General features: G+C 35.4%; 2 protein-coding genes and 1 long non-coding RNA gene across 5 annotated transcripts; all 3 read left to right on the top strand.

Moving 5' to 3' along the window:
* Positions 1-2,394: 2,394 nt before the first annotated feature.
* On the top strand, positions 2,395-3,220 carry LOC120344378 (neo-calmodulin). Its single transcript, XM_039413576.2, has 2 exons — positions 2,395-2,603; positions 2,695-3,220. Exons 1-2 carry the CDS (start codon positions 2,457-2,459, stop codon positions 2,992-2,994), a joined length of 447 nt encoding a protein of 148 aa, XP_039269510.1. The 5' UTR covers positions 2,395-2,456; the 3' UTR covers positions 2,995-3,220.
* Positions 3,221-8,256: 5,036 nt separating this feature from the next.
* Positions 8,257-12,506, top strand: LOC144422912 (uncharacterized). Its single transcript, XR_013475440.1, has 7 exons — positions 8,257-8,395; positions 9,126-9,253; positions 9,580-9,743; positions 10,124-10,244; positions 10,322-10,491; positions 11,263-11,352; positions 11,426-12,506. It is a non-coding gene; the product is annotated as an uncharacterized LOC144422912 (long non-coding RNA).
* Positions 12,507-12,519: 13 nt separating this feature from the next.
* Positions 12,520-26,872, top strand: LOC120344341 (solute carrier family 22 member 1-like). Of its 3 annotated transcripts, none has more exons than XM_039413510.2 (13): positions 12,520-12,807; positions 16,858-16,948; positions 18,364-18,519; positions 19,707-19,810; positions 20,528-20,682; positions 21,404-21,593; positions 21,793-21,910; positions 22,109-22,268; positions 23,204-23,365; positions 23,606-23,714; positions 24,214-24,313; positions 24,794-24,933; positions 26,332-26,871. In XM_039413510.2, exons 1-13 carry the CDS (start codon positions 12,794-12,796, stop codon positions 26,438-26,440), a joined length of 1,608 nt encoding a protein of 535 aa, XP_039269444.2. In that variant the 5' UTR covers positions 12,520-12,793; the 3' UTR covers positions 26,441-26,871. The 3 variants fall into 3 exon arrangements, 2 of the variants coding, with proteins under 2 accessions (XP_039269444.2, XP_039269443.2); XM_039413509.2 differs by lacking the exon at positions 12,520-12,807 and adding an exon at positions 13,931-16,695 and having other exon boundaries at positions 26,332-26,872; XR_013475439.1 differs by lacking the exon at positions 26,332-26,871 and adding an exon at positions 12,915-16,695 and having other exon boundaries at positions 12,807-12,884; positions 23,606-24,313; positions 24,794-24,843.
* The last annotated feature ends 816 nt before the right edge of the window (positions 26,873-27,688 follow it).

Genomic DNA, 27,688 nt, shown 5'->3' on the forward strand with positions numbered 1-27,688 from the left:
CTCAGATTGAAAACGTTTTTATAGACATTATGAATCGCAAAATTTGGTGGTATGTTAGGTTTTCATCGTAGTAACTGCGAAATCGAAACACAGTCAATTGTGCGCGCGATGTACTTTTTTCCCCATTATAAAACTAACGACGGAGCCGCACGCAATCAATTGTGCGCGCTCCGCGATGTACCTTTTTTTTCATTCTGAAACTACCGACGGAGCCGAATGCAATAAAATAAATTTCAATTGTTCGTATTTTGCCCAGACATTGTGATTTTTTAAACGGCGATATCTTGCTTAAAAATAATCTCAAGTGCGAAAGAAGAAATCAAGTTTGACAAATCCCAAGATCGCAAAAATACGATTCCAATTTATTTATAGTTGACAGTTTATCACATGTTTTATGCTATTTTAGATCAGTATTCTTTCATTTTAGTAATCTCGAATCAAACGTGAGTAACGATGAGCACAATTACATTATGACGACGAGACACGTTAAATGCTCGCATCGGTCATTGATTCAATATTTTACGCAACAGAAACCTCGTTATCCGTTTTTTCAATCGCGAAGAATGTCGCGCGGAAATTTCCGATTCCAATTTTGAACCACCTCCCTCATATGAATCCTGACTGCACTTCTGCTTATAAATAATGTCATTTTTCAATTCCACCTCTTTGCCATATTTCGAGGCTATATTGTTGTCAGATTTTATCAAAGCTTTTATTGCTTCTTCGAACAGTTACAAAACTAGTCGGTATTTTGAAAAGTAATCCAATAGCTCGCGGAGCCCCTGGGTTACTCTCACGGAGCCCTGGGGCTTCGTACGGAGCACTTTAAGAATCTATGTCCTAATGTATAATTGTTGAATAAGATTTTAGCCGAATTTTCAGAACGTGATGAAGCAGTGCGTATAGCTTACATGTCGTTCATGATGATATAATGATAGTCTGCACTCGAATGGGATCTAACAAAAGACTACACGAAGTTCGATTCAAAAATATTTTTCTTCTAGATCACTCATCTGAAAGTAATTGCGGCAGAGATTTGACCTGCTAACATCTTTTAATCTGAACTTATATACAATTTATTGATAAATGATTTGCACGATATTATTGACGATTAATCCGACTCATCTGCCTGCCCTCTCATAAGATGTATCCGAGTGTCATTTGAGATATTTTGCGTTTCAACGCTTGAGCATTAAATGATCAGTATTCAATAAATCGATAAATATATGTGTTATGTAATACAAAGAAAAATATTGCAACCTATAAATGACTCTTTTTAACTATCTTCAATTAATGATATTGAGTAATTTTAACGATTTTGATCAGACGGCAATCTTTCAGGCTTGGCGCCTATATTTTTGCAAAAGAATGCTTTAAATGATGATTAATACTGGACTACTTTACAATATTTTTAAAAGCGTAGACAAAGAGGCTCTGCATCAAATATCATGTCTCTGATGATTTATCGAACGTCGATATAGCAGATGCACATACCATAAATATCGATTTGTTATTGAATTAATACCTGTATATTTTTGTATAAAATGATTGACTGATTGATGTAAACCATCAGTTATGACACATAACGAGGTAGCTGGTATTTAATGCTTGGTATGTGATTGCAGTGATGTTATGTAGAAGTATATTGGTCGCTTAGAGAGGTTTTGTGCTCTGCTGTTTGAAAGTTTCCACTTACACTGACAAGCTGATAGATATTGATTAAATGAGGTAAAAATAGGGTTCTCAGGTTTATTCATTTCCACCTATAACTTTTTTAAATTCTTCGTGTTTAATTGTTTTGTTATAGGAAAAATAAAATTTTGTCTAACTAACTATCGTCAATAGCGTTTTGTTTCTGAACTGGTTTCAATCAAATTTAGGATGTTAGTTATTCAGATATTAGTCATCAATCGCTGGTGTCAACATATGTCTCCGTTTTGACAGGTATATCCGCTTCAGGGTGATATTATATGAATATTAGCTGATATCATATAAATATTATTTCGGAAATTGTCAGATGCTTTCAACGAAGTGACCATAAGGATATCGGCGACTGTAAAGTACATTGTTTTTATGCTTGCTCACTCAGTAAGAGCAGCTGGTCGCCATGACATGGTATATACAGGTTCGGTTTGACTTTGGTTTAAATGGAGCCTTTCAGGTTCAAGTAATCAGTTTATTTGAAACTTTCAACCCCTTAATGGCTATGTGTTCAATGTGCTTATGGATGTTCATGAAGATATATATATTATTAGGTTATCTCATCTAAGTCTTACATTCATCCTTTTAGTCAAATACAATCTGCGATGTAAATATAGTTTTTGAGGAAATAGGAAAAAAGGCATGGCCGTTATCGAACAGAGACTTGGGTCGTTTAACAAAATTAACAACATGTTTAAATTATATATTTAGATTCATTAGATTATAGCCTTAATATAAATTAAAAATTGCATAAAATGGCAAATCTCAGTGAAGAACAAATTGCTGAATTCAAAGAAGCGTTCTCACTTTTTGACAAAGATGGTGACGGCAAAATCACAACAAAAGAATTGGGAACGGTAATGAAGTCGCTCGGACAAAATCCTTCAGAATCGGACTTACAGGTGAGAATATGATATGCTGCGAAGAATGAACTTCTCTGCGACCTTATTGACTCAACAAACGTCGTTTATATTTTATACGTTATTTTTACAGGACATGATCAACGAAGTGGATGCAGATGGAAGTGGGAGTGTGGACTTTTCTGAATTTCTGACAATGATGGCAAGAAAAATGAAGGATACCGACGCTGAAGAAGAGATAAAAGAAGCGTTCAGAGTTTTTGACAAGGACGGAAACGGTTATATTTCAGGGGCTGAACTTCGTCACGTTATGAATAACCTTGGGGAAAAGTTGACGGAAGAAGAAATCACAGAGATGATTCGAGAAGCGGACATGGACGGAGATTCTCAAGTTAACTATGAAGAATTCGTTAAAATGATGATGTCAAAATAAACTTAGAACAAATAATACACTATACTCGGGAATTTAAAAAAGATAAAATTAATTTATTAGGCTTAGTTCTTATATTTTATTTGTTGCTCTACGACAGTATCATGGTTGAAAGAACATACAAATCGATTACGAGAGCCTATTTTTATGTTAATAAAAAGATTTTAGAACTATAGTGTGCATGACTATTTTTAAGAGTAAATAAAAAACTGAACTGTACAAAAAACAAGTTGGGTATTCATTTAACTTTTGATGGCACATTCAGGATTGTCGTTATTCTAAATAATTTTTTGTTCGGTTGAAGTCCATCCTAGAGATTTGAATGAAAAACAAAGAAGATCGCCACCGTGGAGAAACATTTTTTGTCACAACCTATGAATAAAGATGTACAAGTCAGACCCCGAAGTAAAAAAATTCTCGACGCACATGGCTTTGTTGTCCCATCGTCTAATCATACAAGGTACAGTAATTCGAAACCCCCAAATTATCCAATTTTGCTTGAAATTCTCAGTTTTCATAGAGTTTTTGAATATGTTTTAGTGTTTCGAAGCGCATTAATTGTAGCTCACTGAGGAAACACTTATATAAATATGAAGCTATTTGTGCATTGAATACACATACGGAAATAAAAGATTCGAAGCAGTTATCCATAATCTGCAACTTCAAAATACGAAGCAATTCATATGAAATATATATGAAAGAATTTCTGCGAGAGCATAGTTTACTTTTGGATAAAAAGTAATATGGATAAAAAAAATAAATGTTCAATCGGATAGACATACTTCGCTACATTTTGAATAATTCAGATTTAGAAATATAGGAATTTGTTATCATAGCCTACTATATAAATTCAATACAATGGCTGGCAAACTGAAACAGAAAATAAAAATAATATTCTGAATAATCGATATAAGAGATCTTTCGTTTCAATACAAAGGCGGCTGTCACACATTGAGATAATTCCAGGTAGGATATATATAGAGACGTTGCAGTAACCGTGATGACATGCATCGCAGCATGCGGTTTGTGTGTTTGCTTGCCGAACCTTCAATTTGACCCAATATATATTACTTGTAACGCTGTGGTAAATGTAAGTCGTTTGGGCTGATTCACGTATGAATATATGGTTACGTTAGCGGGTGCGAGAGAGATTAAAACATCAGAAGAAACAAGCATGGCAAAACATGTTATTTTCTCCGTTCTCTAGTCATAAATTTGCGGCCTTTCTGCAGCATTTTGTATTTAGTTGTGATCCATTTTCAACCGCTGGTGGGCGACATTGGGATATAATTTTCTTCCCTACAATCGTGCATGATGCTTACAAACGTGGTATCTGAATAAATCCCAACTCAGCCGGATGGCATATACTCAGTATTATTTGGCCTAGGCCAACTCTAAAATTAATGGTGTTTTACAGTTAATGTTCTATAGTAGAGTCGTATATTTCACGAAGAAAGAGACTCCAGCCGTGACGCAAAGTGCGAATCGTATAAATAGCGTGGATTTATTATTGGTTTACCATGTATTTTCAGTCATATATATCATCCCTGGCACTGTGATGTTTTGATAAATATGATTTCGACTGCAGCATACTTGGCGGAGGTATCGAGATTTTTTAAACGTGAAAAAAACGTAAAATTAATGGTAATTTTCACGCGTAGCGGCTCGCATTAGAATGTTTACATCTTTCTACGCGCATTTCCGTCGGAGAAAGTAACATTTTTTGCATTGAGGGGGGCGTGTGCACTAATAATTAGAGGGGTGACGTCATCAAAATTGTCAGTTGAAGCCTTGAACCCAAAAATTCTGTAAATAAAATCGTGAATTTTGGACTAACCATTCTTGCTATAATAGTGATTTTAGTGTTGTTCTGTTTGAAAATAACACAAGAAAACGTTGAAATAAAAATTAATTATTTAAGAATAATTATTAACCCTATACTAGACACAAAATCGCGCAAATTCAATGGAAATTTTGGAATTTTGGCGTAAAATTTTTTTTTTTAGATGAGTGCGTTTTACATGTATTGCTGGATAGGGCTCTATCACACGCTAATAAAAAGCCATGAGTGAAGCTTTAGGGCCTAATGGTTGACAAAAAAATAACCCAGGTAAAATGCCACCAGAACGACCGACTGGGGAGGGGTCAGGATTTTGTTGTTCGCACTTTTGGAATAGTTGGACGTCGTACTTAGGGCGTAATATACTGCTTGATATATGATTGAGAGGGTTAACAAACAGTACGGGCGTGTTTTAGGAGTTGAGAAGTAACGAACGCACTACAACTTCAACTTAAAACTAAACAATATCTACACTTGGTTATTGAAAATTCACGTCATTCGAACCATTCAAATCATAACGATTGTTTTCATTATTTTAAAACTATATAAAAATGCGTGCGTCTGCTCAACAACAACAGGTTGTGCTCGACTGGGAAGATTTTGAGCAGTTTTGCAGTAATTACTATTTACGTTTGCGCAAATATACATTTTCAACAGTTTGGTCAATTTTATTGTGCCAAAATTGACTTTTGCTTTCCGAGAATAAATTTTGCCGAATTATTGACCCAATTATAGGTGGCGCGAGTGTTGAATTGCGCTGAGCACACTATATTTTGTACTAAAAATTGCCCCAGACTTCATTGCGCCAAAGTTTCTCGACTACATAAAATCGTCATCGTTATCTGTGGCACACTTCACATTTGCTGGTGTAGCCAATTAGTTGATATGTAACTACAAAACTACACCAAATTGACCCAATTCAACCGAGAACACCTCAAAAAAAAAGACATTCTTATCACCAGAATTGAACACTTTCAACACTTACAGTCACATATTTCTACGTGTTGATGCAGTTAGAAGACCACTAGTACCGCCTTATCAAAGACTTTTTCGTGTTATACAAAAATACGATAAGTTATTTAAGATTGATTTCAAAGACAAACCTACCACGGTTTCTATTGATAGAATTAAGCTGGCTCATGAAGAGATTTTTACTTCTGATTTCCAGGACATTTCTTATTCAAATACCCCAACTACTGAATCTGACGTACTAATACACAGATATAACGCCTCGTATTCAAATTCAGTATGATCCTTTTCATGGGGTAATGATAGGTACTTTCTCATCAATTCTCCCCTGCAACATATAACTGGGACATGCACGTTAGGAAGTCAAACTTTAATTTGGAAACACCACCCTTTAATTCAGTGGTTTCCAACCTCCGGTCCGCGGACCGGTGCCGGTCCGCGAAGCTTTTTTGCCGGTCCGCTAGAAATTTTGTTGTTTTGTTGTTTTTATGCCGTCGCAATCGCTTTACCGTAGACAAAGTTGCGTTGGATCATTACGCAATTCTATTCCGCCGTCCTATTGCGACGTCTTTTGCGACATGTTGGCGCCGACCATTAACACTTTTCGCTTTTCCGGCTCCGATTCATCGCGAATGCGCTCCATCAAATCTCGCAAAATTAAGAAGCCTAAATATCGGCACGCGTGCTTTTTCTTTTCCGCGTACTTTTCCTGATTAATATGACCATATATAAAAAACGTGATGCATATCTCCTTGTTTAAACCAGAAAACCGCCAAAAACAGTATAATATTCCAGTAAGATATGACCTTGTTGCGACCCCACAGGTGGTCACGTGACGCGCAAAAAAAACATGGGCCGCAGAGATCTTTTCCAGACACAGTAGGATTTTGAGCTTGTTGTCAAGTTGTCGACGACCCTGTCATTGTAATGCAAATTCATTTCGTTTGAGGCGTCGATCAACAGCAGAGGGATTAATATAATAAACCCAATGAAAAAGAAAAGGCTTGATTAAAATGGTGATTCTACTTTACAGTTCAGATTAAAAAAGAATTACTTGTCACAATTTTAGATATCTCTTGATAACGAATACCCATCGCCAGGTAATCGAGCAATCAAACTGTTGTCCGTCTACTAGCCAATTACTGCGTAATGCGAAACAACATTTTCATCACGAAATTCAATTGAAACTAAGCAAAGAAATCGGCTGCACGCGGCTGCAGGGCTACGTGTTGCAAAAACTTCTTTGAGGCCTCGTTTGCAATTTTTATATTGGAAACGAAACAGCAGCAAAATTCTCACATGAGTTAATTGTGCATGTTTTTAATGTGAGATATTCTATGCGTGCCTTTTTTACGCATAATGGGTGCCCAGCACTGCATGTCATTACGCAAATATATGATATTATTTTATGTTTCACCCATTTTTAATTTTTGGTCGGCACATTATTTGATAGTTTTTCTCCGTGTGAAATGTTTTTAAGTGTGCTTTTTTGTCTAGAAGCTTATTGACTGCCCGACATTGCATTATATTACGCAAATATATGTTATTCTTTTATGTTCCGGCCATTTCAATTTCCGCGAGTAAATTTAATCCAATTTTACCGGTCCGCCAGGGTAGAAAGGATGGGAACCGCTGCTTAATTGATTGTTCTCAATACCAAACAACTGTTACCGAACTTATTTTACATTATTGGACACGTTTAGCAGACATAACGATCGTTTTGTTGTTATGTTGTTCTTGTTGTTCTTTGACACTTTTTGAACACCTAGTGGAAATATCAAAAAACCGCTTTTCTCTTTGATCCCTGAACCAATTGCTTTGAAATTTTTAGTGGTTAAAGATGAAATTTTTCTCCATAAGGCTATTACTTTCATTTATTTCAAATATTTCTGTCAGCTCTGTGAGACTTGTTTTTGTTTGCTATGACGTCATGAACGTTCTGCGGGCATCGGACGCCGTTTTGTGTCCAACTGTACTGCTTCGCTTGGTGTGAATAGATTTGTAGAATGTGATCTCACGGTACGGTAAACCGTACTGTACTGCGAACAGACGTGTCCATATATTTGGGCGTAGCTCTCTTGTAATTCTTCTAATCAGATTTATCGCTTAGATTTTTCAAGACTTGGTCAATCAATCCATGATCGGGGTTCATGTGGAAAGTCAGTTTCAAGTCAAGTCAAGTCAAGTCAAGTTTATTTTTTCCAATCAGTAAAAAACAAAAAACACGTGCAAAGATATATAGAAAAAATGATATTTAAATTACTGGGGAAGGGAAGCCGCGGGGAACCAAAACTGGTTATCGAGCTGCGACACCCAAGGTTCTAACACCTAGTTTGACAGATCGGGGAAAGAGTTTCAACGAATAGATACCATATAAGTTTTACAAAAGAGCTAACTAATTGCAATTGTTGTATATTATTACTAAAATTAAATGTGCCATAATAGCAGCGAATAACGGGGGATTTCCCGTTTGCATAGACCTAGCTGTAGCGAAATGTTGTTCTGTAGAATAACTGGGGAATTTTGAAGGTGACCTGACCACAACGTGGTTGTGCTATGACAGTATGAAGCGATATAGCAATGGACACCGATCAGGTAATTAAATAAAGTGAAATTAGCACGCTGGATGTTGAAATAAATATTCACCATTGGTGTCCTGACGCGTTATCTCAGTACCAGTACCGTACTGCTTGTAAGCTAACAAGAAAAATATTAGGAACAAATATAAATGATTTGATACTGTCAGACTGTGATAAGAATACAATGAAAAAATAATATTGACATTTGTTGAGGTGAAAATAAATGTTGGTATAAAATCACTAGACTATGGAGTCCTTCAATGATAGAAATATCTGAATATAGGAAGCACTGTGATAGGAATACTCCATTGCTTAAACTGGTAAATTGATGTTAACTAATACTAAAATATGAAACATAATTTGTAATACTTTTTCATGTAACATAGCACAATTAATAGTTTTTGTCCATCCTAAAGTATATATTGAGACACTAAATGTCTTTTTAGATTTGATTTGAATATCTGGTGGGACATGCTTTTTAACTCACTTGGTAAATTGTTCCACATTTTTGCTCCAGTGTACTTTAGGCAATTTTGGGTTATGGAATGTGACAAACGACGTAAATAAAAAGAGTGTGTGGAGGCTGATCTTGTGTTATGTGTGTGTATAGTACTTTGTCGTATAAAATAACCATCAAAAGCACTTGGTAGACAGTGGTTGTGATATTTGTGCATAAGCTTGCAGATCTCTAATTTATAAATATCTGCAAGCTTTAAAACATTAATTTTGTTATAAATTATGTTAAGATTTATGCGAGCAGACGAACGATAAAGGATTTTAACCGCCCTGTTCTGAAGTACATTGATTCGATGCAAAATTGATTGAGATGTGGATCCCCAAGCTACAATAGCATATTGGATATATGTTTGAAAAAGTGAGAAATATACCAATTTAAGGGTTGCTGTATCTATATAGTGTTGAAGTTTACCTAACATACCTACAGTTCGAGAAAGTTTTTTACGAATATCATTAACATGGACATCCCAACGTAAGCAGTTATCTATATTTAGTCCTAGATATTTGTAAGAAGGGACAGATTCTAGCTCTGTTCCATTGATGTTAATAGAAATTGCGGTGACTTGATGACGTTGTTTAGGGCATATATGAACAATTTTAGATTTATTAATATTGATTGTTAGCTTGTTGCTAATCATCCATTCGAATACCTTTGCCATCTCGATATTTACATGTTTTTCTAAGGTCAACACAGATTTCGCACTGTTGAGAAGACCGGTGTCATCTGCGAACAATTTTGTCAAGAGGTCAGAGCAATTTGAGATGTCATTGATATATAAAACGAAAAACAGTGGGCCAAGACAGCTGCCCTGGACAATTCCTGTTTTTATGGGAAGCACTTCAGACCGGTTAGTGCCAATTTCAACATATTGCTGTCTACCCGTGAGGTAGTCTTTGAAAAGGTTGTTGGCACAACCGCGGATTCCGTAATGGTGGAGTTTATCGAGTAGGATATCATGGCTAACAGTATCAAAGGCCTTTTTCAAGTCTAAAAATACGCAACATGTATGTTCACCACGTTCAAATTTTTCGTAGATGTATTCAACTAAGTCGATAATAGCATGATTTGTAGAGTGATTATTCTGAAACCCAAATTGGTATTTATTAATAAGGTTGAAATTTTGACAAAAATCCATTAACCTGCGATATAAGAGTTTTTCAAAGACAATAGCAATACTTGATAAAATAGAAATGGGTCTGTAATTTGATGGATCTGTTTTATTCCCAGATTTAAATAATGGAATGACGCGGGCTAGTTTGAGGGCTGATGGGAAGATGCCCATTATTAAAGAAGCATTGAAGAAGTACACAATGATCGGGGAAATAATGTCGGCAATGATCTTGAGAAAGTAAGAGGAAATGTTGTCATCCCCAACCGCTTTTCCCTTTTTCAATGCTAATATTGTGTTAAAAACCTCATTAACAGTGGTAGCTCGGAGGTATATTGATTCCTTGGTGGTGGAGCGAAGAAATTCTTTGAAATTTTTATTAGAAGGTGGCACACTGTCAATAAGATTTTTACCGATGCTTGTGAAAAAATAGTTAAGTTCGTTGGCAATTACAAATGGGTTGGTGCTTTTGGAGCCATTTCTAAGGGTAAGTTCTGGAATTGAAGTACTTGAATTCGATTTTACATTCACAATTTCCTTAATTGTCCGCCAAGTGTGTTTTATGTCCCCCCTATTATTTTGTACTTTAATAAGGTAATGATTTTGTTTGGATCTTCTGATGATGTGGGTTAAGGTATTCTTATACTTTTTGTAGTTTCTTCGTTGACTTGGGGTGCCTAGTATGTAATGCTTTTTATGCAACAAATTCTTGTTCCTTATCGATATTAAGATACCTTTGGTTATCCATGGTTTGTTTGCCAGTCTAGTCACTTTGCGTGAGCATTTTCCCATGGGTGCGTTCCTGTCAAGTATGCATTTTATTATGCTAATAAAAGTGTTAAACCTCTGATTGAAGTTGGTATTAGATAGTTCTGTGGCCATGAAGTTGTCAAAGGCGTTTTCCGCATCGTGTCTAAAATTTTCTTTATTAAAGTTTGACATTTTACGTTTTGTGCGAGCCGTATCAATTCTATTCGCTACATTAATATTGGGAATGCAACATATTATGGGAAAATGGTCAGAGATATCGTCTAGTAAAATGTAAGACGAGTAATCATGATCTATAATGTTTGTGTAGATGTGGTCTATTAGGGTGTGGGATGTGGGAGTAACTCTTGTGGGGTGAGTAATTATGGGAATAGCCAAGTGAGATAAGAGCATGTCCATGTATTGAATGGTTTGTATATCATGGGCTAGAAGATTAATATTAAAATCACCCATAATTATAAATTTACTATTACGATTCTCTAAATTGCAGAGGCATTGTTCCATCGCTTCAGTGAAGTTCATAATGTCACTACGAGGGTGTTTGTAAACAACGCCAATGATGATGTTTTTCTTGGTATAGGTAAGTGGAGGACTAATCTCAATCCACAGTTCCTCACAGTTTGAGTAACTTAGGTCACATTGGTGAATTTCAGTGAAGTGGATATCTGATCTGATGAACATGCCAACACCTCCAGATTTTGTGGGAGAAGGGTTATGAATAAAGTTGTATCCAGTAATTCTAATGTTGCAGATAGGTGAATTGGACAACTTGGTTTCACTTAATGCGATTATATGGGGGGCATGATGGAAGCAAGTTAAGAGTTGGATTAGGCTATCAATATGTTTTGAAATTGATCTAACATCTAACAAGATGTTTTAAGTATGATACTAATTGGACACGTTCAGTGGACATAACGATCGTTTTGTTGCTATGTTGTTCTTGTTGGACACGAAGTGGACATAACGATCGTTTCAATATTATGTTGTTGTTGTTGTTATTGTTCTTGTACTTTGACACGTTTTTAAAAAGTCGCTTTTCTCTTCGAATACTGGACCAATTGCTTTGATATTTTCAGTGGTTAAAGATAAAATTTTTCTCCAGAAGGCTATTACTTTTTTTCGCTATGACGTCATCAAAATTATTGCCACTCGGTGGCGCTACGTGTCCATATATTTGAGCATAGCTCTCTTGTTGTTCTTTGACATTTTTTGGACACCTAGTGGAAATATTGAAAAACCGCTTTTCTCTTTGGTCACTGGACCAATTGCTTTGAAATTTTTATTGGTTAAAGATGAAATTTTTCTCCAGAAGGCTATTACTTTTATTTATTTCAAACATTTCTGTTAGCTCTGTGAGATTTGTTTTTGTTTGGTATGACGTCACTGAACGTTCCGAGGACGCATGTGCAGGCACTCCTCTTTTTGTTCACGTGCAATCGAACGTTGGCGAGACGGCGTGACGATTCTGAAAGTCGTTACTCAAAAATCGCAAGTTTTTCGAGGTTACCGGTGAATGGCGGTGATGCTAGCTGAAGGTACGGTAGACCGTACTGTACTGCTTCGCTTGATGTGAATATATTTCCGGTACTGTACTGCTTCGCTTGGTGTGAATATATTTGTAGACTGTGGTCGAAATGCTTCGCTTGGTGTGAATATATTTGTAGACTGTGGTATCTGCTGTTATAATACCGTGATAAAACGAATAAGTTGGTTTTGCAAGGAAGAAGCGTCTGGCTTTACAGGTAGGGGGGGGGGGGGTGCGCATTTTCAATACGTCGATAATATCTTTGTCAACCAATTTGCGACCACGTGTTTTTGTCTGTTTGATTGCTGTGATGGGGTGCTTTGTTTATAATTTGACGAGTTTTGTTCTTAAAATATATGACGGTCAGAAATGCAATTAGAAGCCCAATTTTTTCAAAGATAGAGAGGTTCTGGTACCGTAACACAGCGCGGTGACACTGAACTAACTCGTAGCTGTCAAAAGATTGAATATCTATACAAATATAGGAGATAAAAGGATGAAACTTGGCAGGTGGGTAGAGTTGTGTTTCTTTTGACCATCTTTGAAGTTTTCGCGTTTTTACATTCAAAGGAGGGGGAATAGGGGAGGTGCGCATTACCAATACGTCGATAGGGGAGGTGCGCATTACCAATACGTCGATAATATCTTCGTCAACCAATTTGCGACCACCGTGTTTTTGTTAGAGATGTACCAATACCACCTTTGTCGCCGATACCGATACCAACTGAAAACCCCGATACCGATACACCGTTATTACAAAAAGGCCGATATTCCGATACCGATACTATGTAATTATTACCGTAATTAAGTGTGCTGTGTAGGGCAGACGGGTTAAAACTAAAACAATGGTCTTTGAGCGTTATTCATAGTACACATTATTTCAGATTGAAAAAGAGATATATCACATATGAAATTGATGTTTGGTATCCAGATGCATTAATTGATTCGGATGCATTGTATGCTGATGCTAGTAATCTCGGTGTCCAATTAGAAAACTCATATTCCGGAATGTCCAATTCCAATTTAATATTAATATCGCGACCTTGGAATATCGTTTTTCGTGTTTAAAAGAATATCGAATATACGCAAAAATATTTTATTTTGTGTTTAATCGTGATCGTCGCTGCAATAAATTACATCCAAAATGAAAGGATATCAATCAGCGTCGATATCATACATCAATAAGTCTATAAAGAAATTGTGTATTTAAACAAAATTAAAATTATTATAATCACAGTATTTATTACCTGTGTACAGAGATAATTGCGTCGGAATTTAGCTTAACGATGTCGATGAACTAATTGACACTCGCTCTTGACGATAAACAGTCAAAATTAATAACCGTGCCAAAAAGTGCATGTGCTGTGAAAAAGGACTCCGATTTCACGGTATGATTTAAAACAGGGCGCCTAGTTGCTTTCTTTTCTGTGCCGTGTTGATATATTTCTTCATATTCAATATGTAATATGTATTCAAAATGTCAATATACAAATTTGGCAGCGAAAATAGCCGAATTAAATGAGCTAGTTCCGCTAGTAAATATTTAAAAACAGGTGAATCCCATTCCCGTTACCACTCGCGGGGGTGAAGACATGCATGGCTCATAGTTCACGATCTCTCCGGGCAAAAAATAAAAATTAAAAGTTAGATGTTAAGTTATCTTTTAAAACATTCTAGATCATATCAAAAAGGCAAATATATATAGCCGATATTGCCGATACCGATACATCGGTACATCTCTAGTTTTTGTCTGTTTAATTGCTGTGATGTGGTGCTTTGTTTATACAGGTACTGGTAAGTCACCGCATATGATTTTTGGGGAATTGTCTGCGTGTCCATATATTTGAGCATTGCTCTTTTGTTGTACAAAATTGTTTTAATATTCGAAACGCAACATTGCATTGTACTTAATGGTTTATCCCGTTTTAATCTTAAATATCTTGCCTTTAATTACGATTATACTGTTAAAAGAATTTTTCAGAATCTTCTCCTCAAGTTGGTTTTATTCAAAAAAGCACTGATGGGGTTTCCGGGGTAATTAACGAATTGACAGATATTAATTATTTGGCATGCCAAATTGAAAGCGTTCCAACAACTAATATTTAACTCTAAACAATACCTCGGTAAGATCCTTAGTCAGTTATTAGGTGGGAACAGAGCAGCTATCACCGTAGGTGATATATTGACCGAAATTGAATGCCAACGTATTAACGTAACCGTTTTTAGGTTCTATTTTTACAGGTTAAATATGCTACCCGACTTTTAGTGCACGTTATTGATAATAGCAATGAAACAATCATTGCACAAATATTCCCTGACATTGTTGCGTCAAAAAAATAACCATAAAAATTTTCTGACGTATTGTAACATTCCTAACGTCATTGTTATTGCCCTGGGACAGGCAGTAGACAATAATGATGTTGATAGGGTGGTTGAATAGTGTGCCTGAAAGGCCTTAACCAGCTCAAATCACTTTTTGTTCAATTTCGACGGCCTTAAATCACTATTGATTCAATCCTCTCCTTCGGGAATATCCGCTAGCAATATATCAATAGACTTCATAGACAATTAAATTGGGTCTAGCACTATACTCCCTGTCGCATTGTCCTCTTTTAACCTGCTTAAACAGTAACCCAAAAATGAATACATACATGCATGCATGAATACAAAATTAGTAAATACGAAAGAATGGTATAACGATATTACCCTCATTTGCCGAAATGTAATTAAACGATCAATCTGCAGTGATTTCTAAGTCACTTTATAACATGAGTTTGGAAAGAAATCTGATCAATATAAATTTTTTTTTAACTCGAACCGGAAGAGTACGTGCTTGCGGAAGGAGTAAGCCTCAATGCTTTGTATGTTTACAAGTCGCATCGGCGACAAAAGAATATAATCATGAACAGTGTTCCCTCTAAGGTGTGCGCGTGTGCGTGCGCACACAGCTCTCAGAGGCTGCGCACACGCAAAGATTTACTGCGCACAGACGTATTTCGATGTAATGTAACAATGTGTTCGGTTGGCAGGTTGAGAAAGTTTGTTGTTGGCCCACTTTTACCCGGTTAGAACGCCAAAATTTCTTCATTGGTTTTTGCACAAATATTAGTCATTTCCAAAAAAGTGCGCACACACCAAAATTTCTGCGCACACATACTACAAAAAATTAGAGGAAACATTAATCATGAACAACATTTCGGAAGATTGTGAGCAACGTGCAGTTTGCAAAGTTAGGGGACTTTGCTTTGAGAATGTTATCGATATTCGGGTACATCGAAGTACATTTACTAAATCATTTTTCCGGTATAAAGAGACTGAAATTGTAATAAAAGACTTTTGATGTCTGTCAAATCAACGCTCGACATAAATTTTTCGTTTTATATTGTGCTGTTCAGCTATTCTTGGCATTAATGTGACCCGCGAACGATACAAAATTAATATTGTGGCCCGATATGCCGACTACCTTGGACCACCCTGGATGTAAGTCTATAATACCCGAAAGGACAATTAACTTAAAACTCAATCCCGGCTACCTGATCCTTCGGAAGTGAGCAACAAAATCACTCCCTGGAATGCAATTTTATTTTGAGCCCGCGCAGTTAATTAAAGAGTCTGGCTGTCCCGCCGCGATGAAGGTAAAAAATAGGCTGAAAAACATTCGGAAAATCTTATCACGTTCTGTGATGCAACTCGCACACTATTTCGGCATTTGTCTGGTGTGTAGCTTCAGACGGTGGAATTCATAGGCGCAATGTATATATATATCAATGGTATAGGTTAGATCCGAAATTGTAACTTGAAAAAATATCGGTCTGACCTAATTTAGTACCAATACTTCTCTGTGGTGAAAAGTCTCGACTGTGGGCAATAATATACCAATGTCAATTGTTTACGCGCATTATTCCTAGATTCAAGCATAAGCAAATCCGCTTTGAAGTGCAGATCAGATCAATAAACAGTGAGGAAATATACCAATACAACATTAGGCTAAAGATATAACCGTTAGTCGACTAGCTTGGAATGTATTTTGATCTCTCGTCAGATGTTGTGCTGAGAGTTGTAAAAGCGATTGACTTGACTCAGAATTTTGCTTGCAATGTGCTGTGCGAACTAGTTATACAAGTCAAAGTCTATTTATTCTGATAATTTATCTCTAGTCACTCTGTTATTGATTAAAATTGAAATAAACATGCACGCAGAGGAAGAAATAATCTCAGTCAAACTCAACATAAGCAAAAAAGACAAAGATGGCATCGAATTTGATGATTTTTTGCTCGATGAATTAGGAGGAATGAGCCGTTATCAGTTATTGTCTGTATTTGCGACCACCGTGCAAGTATTTTGTGCATTTTCAACAACCACTCTTCCATTTTACCTAAGCGCAACGCCAAAATTTAGGTATACTTCATTTTGCAATATCAATTGCCTCAGATGTAGCATGCGTTTTACTCTAGCTTGGAAAAATATTAGTTCTAACGATTGGTACTCTAATTAGAGTCTAATGAGCATGTTGTGTATGTGAAGGATTTTCTATACCAGTAATTATTTTAATCTTCGAAGGTGTGCATCGCCGTTTGATGAGGACTTCATCGGTCAAAATAATGTATCTGACGAGTTTCTACGATCTATCCGGCCTTCAACTTCCAGCCAAGTGAGTAAAACAGTCAGTATAGATGATATTATCATATATCAAACTTGTTATCAGATGCAGACATCAGTTCTAATTGCTGCGGAAGTTGTATAATATGGTCGCTAGTGTGCAGATACATCCGATTATCCGTTTAATCAGAACATAGTCACTATGCACCTGTCAAGAACGAACGTTATAAAAGGAACCTGACGTGACATTTCACGTTCAAAGTTAATGAAATAAACAACTAGAATTTTGAAAAGCGTTCTTTTCCAGAATGCATATATAAAAGTAGGGACAATCCATTCCAAACTGGCATGGGCGTAAAAGGCAAAACCAATGAAGTATGTTGAAGTATAACTGGATTGGCATCTTCTGTATAACATAAAGTTATATAACGATTTGGGGTGTCATCTAACAGCAAATAAAGATGTCTCCAATCGATTATCAAATAAAAAGATCAGTATTTTACATATAAACTTAATACATGGATCACATATCAGTTATTGTGTAATATATATATTAATAGTTGTACAGCAATATCATTTTTCCCCGTGATATAAAAGTTTTGATTCACTTGCAGCATATTGTCGGAAATATAAACATTGACGTAACGTAGAAACTAAGTTTATTCTACAGTATTTCATGAACGCGTCATACCAACAACGTGCGTTTCCCCAAACAAACTGTGTGATGCGTATCTAGTATCTATCTACTTTAATGTCTATGGCCATGTCCGGTAGAACGATATCTCACTTAATCAATAACACATTTCTAGGCATTGATAGAACGCCAATAGATGTTCGGGCCAAGTTTGAACTTGAGCACCTGATATGTCTTAGAAATGCGCGAAGACATTCAGTGCTACACGCCATGGTGTTTTGATTCTTTCAAATTACTAGCTATATGTTTATTGTGATGTTGCAGGGATAATCGGACAAATAGTTAATCATACCAAGGTTGCGCCAAAGGTAGATAGATTGCACTCACAATACACGAATGCGTGAGCGAAACGACATTTCACACTCTGGTAGTTTTTATTTGGTGTATTGGGCCCCTTTGGGCGTACCTATAAATTCCATTGTGTGTTGTTCTAGCACCCGATCACCTTAGAAACATTCTCAAGTGAAGTCAGGCGCATTATCATCGGAACTTTATAATTGTAAATCACCATACAATCATACAAAAAGAAAATATTTCACCTGAAAAAGTTTCATTCTGTGTGTGAATGACAATTTGACGCATTTTATAATAGAAACACTGCCATCAGTTTTCTTATGAATATAACTGATATTGTCCACAGCAGAGTACGTTCGACTATATGAATTCATTTCGTATCAGTTGACACGGTGATATTTGGTACTTACTGCCTACTATATTAAATGTAGATTAGACTTTATTACCCTATAACTTCATTCTACATGCAATTATTACAGAATTACAACTCATGTCATGAACGGCTTTACAACTATTCCTTATGTAATGGGAATTGGAATACTTCGTGTTTGAAAAATCAAACGGATGCACCGCTGGTGAAATGTGATAAATACGTCTACGATGACGACGTATACAAGTCCAGTATCACAACCGAGGTAAATTGTGTTTTGAATGTCTTTTGTAAACATGAGTTGTGCTGCTTGCTCACAAAATCTTCTTAATCATGCGCACACTTTGAACAGCATTTAATTGAAAACCTTTCATTGAAGTGAGCGTCCAAAAGCTACCGCTTTATTTCTATAGCCATATGTTGCCAGGTACTGAGGTCACATTTAAAAATGATCTTTTAATGGCACTTTGAAACCACTTTCATTTCATGAAAAATGCTTCATCATAATCCTTCGATTTAGTTTGATCAACCTTATTACAATTTGGATCAAATGAAAAATAATCTTGCTTGTCACTGTGCGTAGGAAAGCTATAATCAGTCAAAAACTAAATCAGCACTGTGTTCTGTAACGAAATACACTTGATCAATCCTATAGAAATTTTTTATATCTTACCAGACATAGAGTAGGATTTCAATATTTGATGTGTTAAAAATAAGGTGGATGACGTAGTTATAAAGAGCGAAACAGCATTAATAATATACTACGTGAAGGGGCTGATGGACACTTGTATAATAGTTATAAATATAAGGTTAACAAAGTCCGTAAATTTTGTTGTTCTGCATGTCTCCTCGTACATGTAGTCCTATTTGGTAGACGCTTAACTGAATTTTATTCCGATGGGAATCCCATGGGCTGGGATGGGACAGGCATATTTGCAATGGGATTGAATGGGAATGGGACAGAAAAATATGTCCCATAGACAAGCCTGGTATTTGTGCTATTGTTTAGAAACGCTTACAAACAGGTATGAAATAGGCTTAAATGCACGACCGAAAACTGCTTATCCAACATACGAGTGTATTAAAGTAACTCACAACTCAAGTAAGAAGAATAACGACGAATCTAATTTGAATCCAGAGGGTACACGTTTAAATACAGTTTTACGAGAGATGAATTGGGCTTCACATATCCGGATACTCGCGGAGGAATATTCAAATCGAAATTTGTTTTGCATTTTAGTCTCAATATGAAAAAAAAAACTTTAAAATCGTGTCACGCTTTAACGTTGGCCCATAGAAAGCTGCTCATAAAATGAGGTATTTGGGTCGTTTTATACAACATGCTGAACTTGGTATTTTTAACTCATTATAGAAACTATCTTATGTAGCAATAGCATTGACATTTGACAATTTAGAAATATGTTTCATTTTCAATATTTTTTATATATTCAGTGGGACCTGGTATGCAACAGAGCTGTAATGAAGACTATAGCAAATTCTTCAATGTTTTTCGGATTCCTCATTGGAGCAATCATTTCGGGCATTGTTACTGATCGGTATGAACAGGTTTTCATGACAGAATTTGTCCTTAGTTCTTGATTGCACTGTATATACGTGCGTACGTACGCTAATCCCCGAAATCTTGATTTCGATTTAACCTCAACATTTATTTACCTAAATATTGAATTCAAATGCAGATGATAATAACATCACAAGTTCAACAAATTGTACTGTAATACAGTCGTTGTTCAGGTCAAGAAAATGACGTGATGTTTCAGACTCTATGATTTCGTATGAATAACTAATTTCATCTGCTTTTGATGCTGCATTATTTCATGTACCTACAAAGTGTTTTGAAGTGCATAGAATATTATGAACGCCCTTGGCTATTTATTAAGTGTTGTCGGTGTAACTCATTATTTTTGCGTTTCTAACTCTTTAAAGGTAGGCATATTAGAGAATGAACATAAGCCATATATGAAATTCGATGATCATTAAATTTCAGACTGAAACAGAAAGTTTATTATGAATATCAATTGCGAATCTCTCTTTTAACGGTCAATCAAACACACGAAAATTTCACATTTCACAGGCATATCCCACAGGCGAAAGCTATTTATATACGTTGTTTAGAAAACAATTTCAAGGTTTTATTATCTAAGTTTACAAAGTATGGTATTCGTGAACATAGCACCTTAGTGACGCCGTAAAGATTATTATAAGAATTTACTTATATTTTACCAATTTCAAGATGATTCCAAATTTCTTCACAGCATCGGACGCAAAATGACAATGCTACTTATATGTATTTTATCATCTTCTTCGGGGTTCGCGTTTGCATTCAGTCAAAGTTATCATGTTTACATTGTGTTCTTCATTCTCTTTTCAATTGGAATCTCTGGACAATATATTGTTACCTTCACTTATAGTGAGTAGATTTTTTTGGTTGGAACTGATTAGTTCAATTTTTATTGATCATGTTACCAAAATTTTATTTTGATTGTAACGCTTACCAAAAAGTGTTATAAAAGTTTATGACGAGTTCCTTTTTATACCATTTTTAAAAATCTGAATTTTTTCAATAAATCCAACCTATGGTAAAAATATATATTTATATACCAATGATATAATACCATTTTATTAATACGCTAGTTTCAGGAACATTAGCAACTTACTAAAATTTGATTTCTATTTATGTCTCGGGGAACCTTTGTGCACACATTTAGATTCACCACCAAACAAAATATTTATGTATATTCATGCATACCATCGTACATAATTCTAGTGACTTGAAGAAAAAATTTTCCACCCAATAATATGATTTTATAATGCGTCTTCAAAATCGCATTAAATTCTTCATAGCCAGCAAAGTTTGTGATTTCTTTCACGCATAAAAAATTGAGTGTTCAAACAATATCATCGTATTATTGGTAACATGTAAAAAATGACTTAATATTTTTTATTATAAATATGTTATTATTTCTTCATCTATCTTAAATCATCCTTAAAGATTCAATGATTATACGAGTATATATACCTTGATGTTATACGACAGCTTCAGAACCCTCTGCTTGTTTGTCTATTTTCATCTTTATTTTGAAATGCACAAAATACAATTCATTCGATTATTATTTTTTGTTTATTTTCAGTGAGTGAAATTTCATGTAAAAAAGGAAGAGGAAAATTAATTTTCACCGTTTCATTACTGGCAATAATTGGAGACATTCTGATTTCACTCGTAGCTGTTATTTATCGAAATTGGAGATATATTGCAATATATAGTGTCGTGATAAACTTGCTTTATTTACCAGTGCATTTTTTCATTTCTGAATCACCAAGGTACCTTATTATTATTGTTTCAAATTGTTGATGAATCTGCCTTCCTATATATACTCTTGCTGTAAAACACACTTTGAAAGTCGTTTCTCCTTGAACCAATTTTCACATTATGTCTCAATAATGGTATATGAGTCAATGTAATAGAAGTGATGAAGTGTACCACTATAGTTAAACGTGTAAGCAAAAGTTTTCTTCAAAGGTGGCTGTTATCGATTGGCAGAACAGAGAAAGCACGAAAAGTTGTGATGAAGTATTTTAAATCTAGTGGGAAAAACTTCAATGAAGAAAAATGGCAATCTGTGCTGAAATCTTTTGAGGTAGAAATTAATCGTTCGTAAATTACATGTCATTTTGACTGCTGGTTAGAAAATAGTCATGTACTGTTATCAGAATAATATATATGTTTTATTTTTACTATCTTCCTACCAAATGTCAAATGTATTTTGATACTTGCCGTGTTTTTCTCATACCTAATTTTGGGATCCTATTCACCTACGGTTTTTAATGTTTTTCAGTCGCAAAGGTCAGAAGATGAAGTACAAAGCAAAACGTACTCGTTTATTGATTTGTACAGATTTCCTCATGTTCGAATAATATCGATGAATGTTATGTTTTCGTGGATGGTTATTTCGCTTGTTTATTATGGACTCATACTTAATACTGGATACCTTGCAGGTTATTTTTAAAGTAAAATTATCATAACGCATAAAGAAGAATGACATATTAACATGTATATTTAAATAGATATCATCAAAAATTGAATCAAATTGTGTTCGAGTTTCATGGATTTCAAGACATGCCGAAAGAGGTACCACTATTGTTAAGATACAGCTGAACATTGAGTGCAAATATTTGCCGGGAGCGTACTTTCGACGTACCATAATACGCGATGTAATTGCATGACCAAGTTGCTCATGATACAGCAATATTTGGCGCATGTATATGTTAAAAACTGTAAACAAAAATTCAATTAGATATTCAATACGTAGTGCATATGATTGGCAAAATTCAAAAATTACCGCGAACATTGGAATATCAACATCATTTTCTATCAAATTTTACATGGTTTTGAAGTCAACATTAGGAACTAATGTGACAAGACTATGTGTCGACAAGGCACCGGTTACATAACCATAAATGTTCTGTACTCCTAATTTACAAAATTGAGATTTCGATTCAACGGAGTAGTCTTTTCTTAAACCCTACTTTGTTACCATTCAAATGTTAACTTCCTACTTGCATTTTTGTATTTCATACTTGTATTAAAAAATTTCAGCGTATATTAAATGAGTTTTTGCCTCGTGCAGTTTTCCATGGCGAATTACGAAGATGCTGGACAGTAGTTCTAGAATAATTGTTCGCGATTTCAACATTAGACTTCAGAATTGTTTCATTTGTGTCATTTTATTCAGGCACCGAAATTCAATAACAAATATTTCTTCAGCCACCACGTTTTCGCCACATTGCCCCATGCTACACGCGTCTCTTGCTACCCGCCATTAAAAACCACAGAAAGGGAAAAACGTTACATGGCGTTACATATCACTGTATTACATGTTCACCATGCAAACTGAGAATTGCCCTCTAAAAGTGCGTTTCAATTTTGACAGGTAATCCTTACGTGAACGGACTTGTAAATTCAACACTTGATTTTATTGCAACAATTGCTGCACTGATTGGAGAAAGATATTGTTCGAAAGTTTATTTACTAAGTGGATCGTACGCGATCGCTGGTATAAGTTGCATATTGAGCATGTTAGTTTTGGATTTTGGTAAGTATCATATATGTATCATACTTGTTTGTTGGATGAAAAAACAACGCCATATTATCCGTTTGTTGATGAATGAGTGCACATAAAAGTTTTATTGTTAATTTATCTTTGACAAAAGTTGATGCGAGTTTTCAATTGTTAAAGTATTGGAGGAAATGGTTGTGCTAACATTGCATGCCTGCTTCGTTTGTTTTCAATAACCATCTGGTATCGTATCGGCCAAATTTTATTCCATTTTAGGATACGCCACTGCAAGCGTTGTGTTCGCGTGCGTTGGCAGGCTTGGAGCAGCTAGTGTTTACAAAATCATTTATGTTGTGACACCAGAATTATTCCCTACATTGCTGCGGTAAACATTGTTTTGAAGTTACGTTACTGACCAGTTGTTTCTGTCTGAATCGGAATACAGTTTGTAGAAATATTATTTATTATGTTACTATTTGAGTTACCATAACCCAACGTATATACTCGAATAATTTGAACTAGCGCTCACAGCTCTCAGAAGAGAACATTTGAAGGACATCTTAGTATTAAAATTGAAGTTTTCAGAAATTAATCTCTCGAAACTACATTTGTTGCAATCTTTTCTTGGTGGGGGTACTGCAAATCTTCAAATTTGAATTTTTTGTTCAATTATGCAAGACAACTCTGTCTTATTTTCACATTCAACTAGTGAATTCTAATTCTACGTTTATCTACATCTAACTCGATACTGAAAATTTGCGTCTGTATGGAAACTATCGTTAAAAATTGATCATACTATATACTTTTAATAGCTCATAATTGCAGTATTTAACGGACAAGCAACAGAGTTAACTTGTTTTATTTTTTATTTTTGCAATTGCCAGCGGGACTGGAATGAGTATTTGCACGGGAACTTCAAGAATTGGAGGTATGATTTCACCTTTCATCGTACAATCCCAGGAAGTGATACCATGGCTAATGCAGGTAGTTTTCTAGTTTTTGTTTTATTGAATTTAGAAATTTTCAACTTATTAGCTCTAGCTATATTGTTTTTTTCTTGCATAAACTTATATGAGTTGAAGCATGGTAGTGGTAGTAGTGGTTTTGATATAGATTTATACAAAAGTTTAACGTAATTTTCTGAATTGGATGAAGCAATCAACCAAGAGTGGCCAACACAAATATGGTCTAGGCTAGGGTTTTTTCTTCCTATATATATGATAGAGCAGACTGCATAATACAACGCTGTAAGAATCAGCTCATATAGTCTGAATCAACTAAAGCTGAGTGTGAGTGAACTGCCAATCGCAGTACAATACCATAATATGGATTACTAAAATGCATTCCATGACGATGAATCCACGTTTAGATACATTTTCGTTGGTTATTTTTGGAATATGATTTATGTGATCATCATTGTTTTTTTGATACATTCACTTAACAATAAAACAATCTATATTTTAGTCCATTTTTGGCGTACTCAGCATCGTGGCAGGATTTCTGGGCTTGATCTTCCCAGATACCAAGAATGTTGCTCTAGTAGCAACCCCTGAAGACGCTGAAGACTTTTTTAAAGACAATATGGCTCTGATTTATCGCCGCAGGTGAGTCCCAAGAGCGTTGCCAGAGGTTGAGGGTCGGACCCCCCTTCGAAATTTTTAGAAGCGATTAAAAAAGTCGATAAAAACGCGTGCGATTGCATTTTGTTAAAATCGCCGATTGTTTTTGTTAGCGCGACGTGCTATTTAGACCGCAAACACTTTTTCGTCGGTATTTATTCTCCCTAAATTACGCCTATTTCCACCAACTTATGCATGTCTTGTTCTACGAGGTCGAAGTTAATTACTTTTTAATTCTTGCACGGAATTGTGAGTTTGTTGTGAAAAATCAGTTATTTTATTATAATCATCGGCGACTAGATACTAAAGATAATAAAGGAGTGAATCCTCAAGCCAAATTTTCTTATTGAAAAGCGGCATTATAAAATACTAAAAATAAAACGAAGGAAAACACCATAAGTTTTGTTTTTGGAGGCTCGCGACAGATTAAAAATGCTTTTTAGACTTTGTATATCGCAAAATTTGGTGTGCATAAACGGTACACATTATGTTGAGCTTCCTTTGAAAGTTTCATCGCTTATCGGGAAATACGAATTGAAACAAGGTATGATCGTACACATTACCACAGATTTTAATGACAGCGGCATTTGAAGTAGAAATGATTTTATATTTTTAGTCGACGCAACAGCAGGTCACATTGAACACAATTAAATTAATAAAGCAAGACATTTAAAATATGCGTATGTCGGTCATGGATTGAATACTTTGCGCAATGCGGAGTGTAATTTTCTGGATTTTAAAGCAAGCAGACCTTGGGATTTTTCTTACACCGATATCTTGAAAATAAGCTAAGAGAATAGCTCAAAGTTGACAAATCACAAGTTGCAAAATCCGAATCTAATTTATTTATAATCTGAAGTTTATCGCGTATTTCATGTCCGCAGATTATCATAGTATTTTGGAGCAGTGCTGCTTTCATTTCAACGCAAGTCGACTCAAAGGCGAGTTACGATTAACAAAATTAAATTAATATAGCAAGACATTTTAAATACTCGCATCGGGTTTGAATATTTTACGGAACAGAAAGATCGTTATCTGATAAAGAAGTCGGTTATTTTAACGAGTGGCGCAATCGCGGCTCCTGTTTTAGAAGCCCTTGCACAGAAATTTATTATTCCGATTCTTGAACCCTCCTTCCTCCCCCCTCCCTTTTAAAAATCCTGGCAACCCCTGGTTAGTCCTTTACATGCTGAAATACTAAAATAAGTTGAACATAATATAACTTTTGAATATTCCAAAGTAGAAATGGGAATTGCGAACACGAAAAATCTATCTAATAATAAATTATCTCTTCGTCACTACTTATTCAGCTGACCGATGCCATAACATTGCGCTGCCTGGTAGTAGTACTGGTACTGACTCCCCATACCTCGTTTTGTTCAGGAATCCAAAAAGACACAGAAAGTTTACCTATCCCAGACTGCGTAGTAATAATTCCAATTTAGTGGAAGACGTAAAGCTATCAGAGTGCGATCAAGTCGAGGAGCCATAAAGGATCGCAAGCAACAATGGTATATTCTACTTGAACATAATGTAACAATATTCAAAATGCTTTATTTCTTTTTCTATGTTAAACGGAATGAACAATTATCGACTAATGAATGGAAAAATACCCAAAATTCAATGCTGGAATTTGCTTGCACCTCATTAATATAAATTGAGTGTACAGAATTTTCAATGTTTATTTCTAAACCCGAATAGTTACAATATATTATTATGCTGTCTTGATATGTTATAAACATTTGCAAGCTGTATTTACTCAATTTTTTATGCTTGTGCACTAATAAATTATTACCCCACACGAATGTTTGAGTATTTTGAAGTCAAATTATTGTGGAAACTACAAAACTGACTGTACAATCAGTGTTGATCGAATCTTCACAAATGTCTGATTGTATACATACTCATATGCTAACTTGGTGTAGTGCAAAATCTCCCGAAACAAAAATCAAATTGAACTTCGATTGAATTTTTGAAGGCACGCATTTTTTTTAATGAGAATGATTCTTACATATTTTTTTTGCTGCAGTCGCTATTTTTTTTCGCGCTTTGCTTGGTGCGTGTGTTAAGTTAGCTGATGAAGTCGAAATCTAGAATGTGTGGTATGAAGATATGCTAAGCTATGCATCGCAGGTTCAGTTTCTCGAATGCATATAAGTATGCTTGTCCATTTTGTAGCAAAACCTCAGAAGATTCTGCGTTCTTCGAAGCCAGACAATAAATAAGATAGTTTGTGACGCAAGTTGAATCGGTGGTCAACCAGATGGAGGTGCTCGGAGTCGGCCATGAATACTCTAGTCTAGTCTTTCTAACTCTCAATACGGCTACGTCATGACCCTGCGATGATACAAATGAAAAAGAGCAATTTTCAATTCCGTTACACCAAAAAAATCTTATAGCGGCTCAGTGCTTGCTTGCAATAGAAGACATTGCTTTGAGCAAACTTATAAAAACTCCTTTATTTTAAATTTATACACATGCACATTCCAAATAAAAAAAATTGTATTCTTAAAAGTCCAATAATCGTTATCCATGTTTTCAAGAATAAATATCACGTAATTTAGTTACATTGATTGTTACTCTGTGTATTGATAAACTTTTTTATAAGTCGACGGGAGACGACTGCGTTGACTTGCAGAAAGCTGTAACACAATTATTAAATACTCATCAGATCGCCATTATATATAGGTTGCGTTAACTAGAGAAAAGTTATCTCACAGCGATCGTAAAAACAGCTCTG

The sequence above is a fragment of the Styela clava genome, chromosome 5 (genome assembly GCF_964204865.1).
Source record: "Styela clava chromosome 5, kaStyClav1.hap1.2, whole genome shotgun sequence".
Classification (NCBI taxonomy): Eukaryota; Metazoa; Chordata; class Ascidiacea; order Stolidobranchia; family Styelidae; genus Styela; species Styela clava.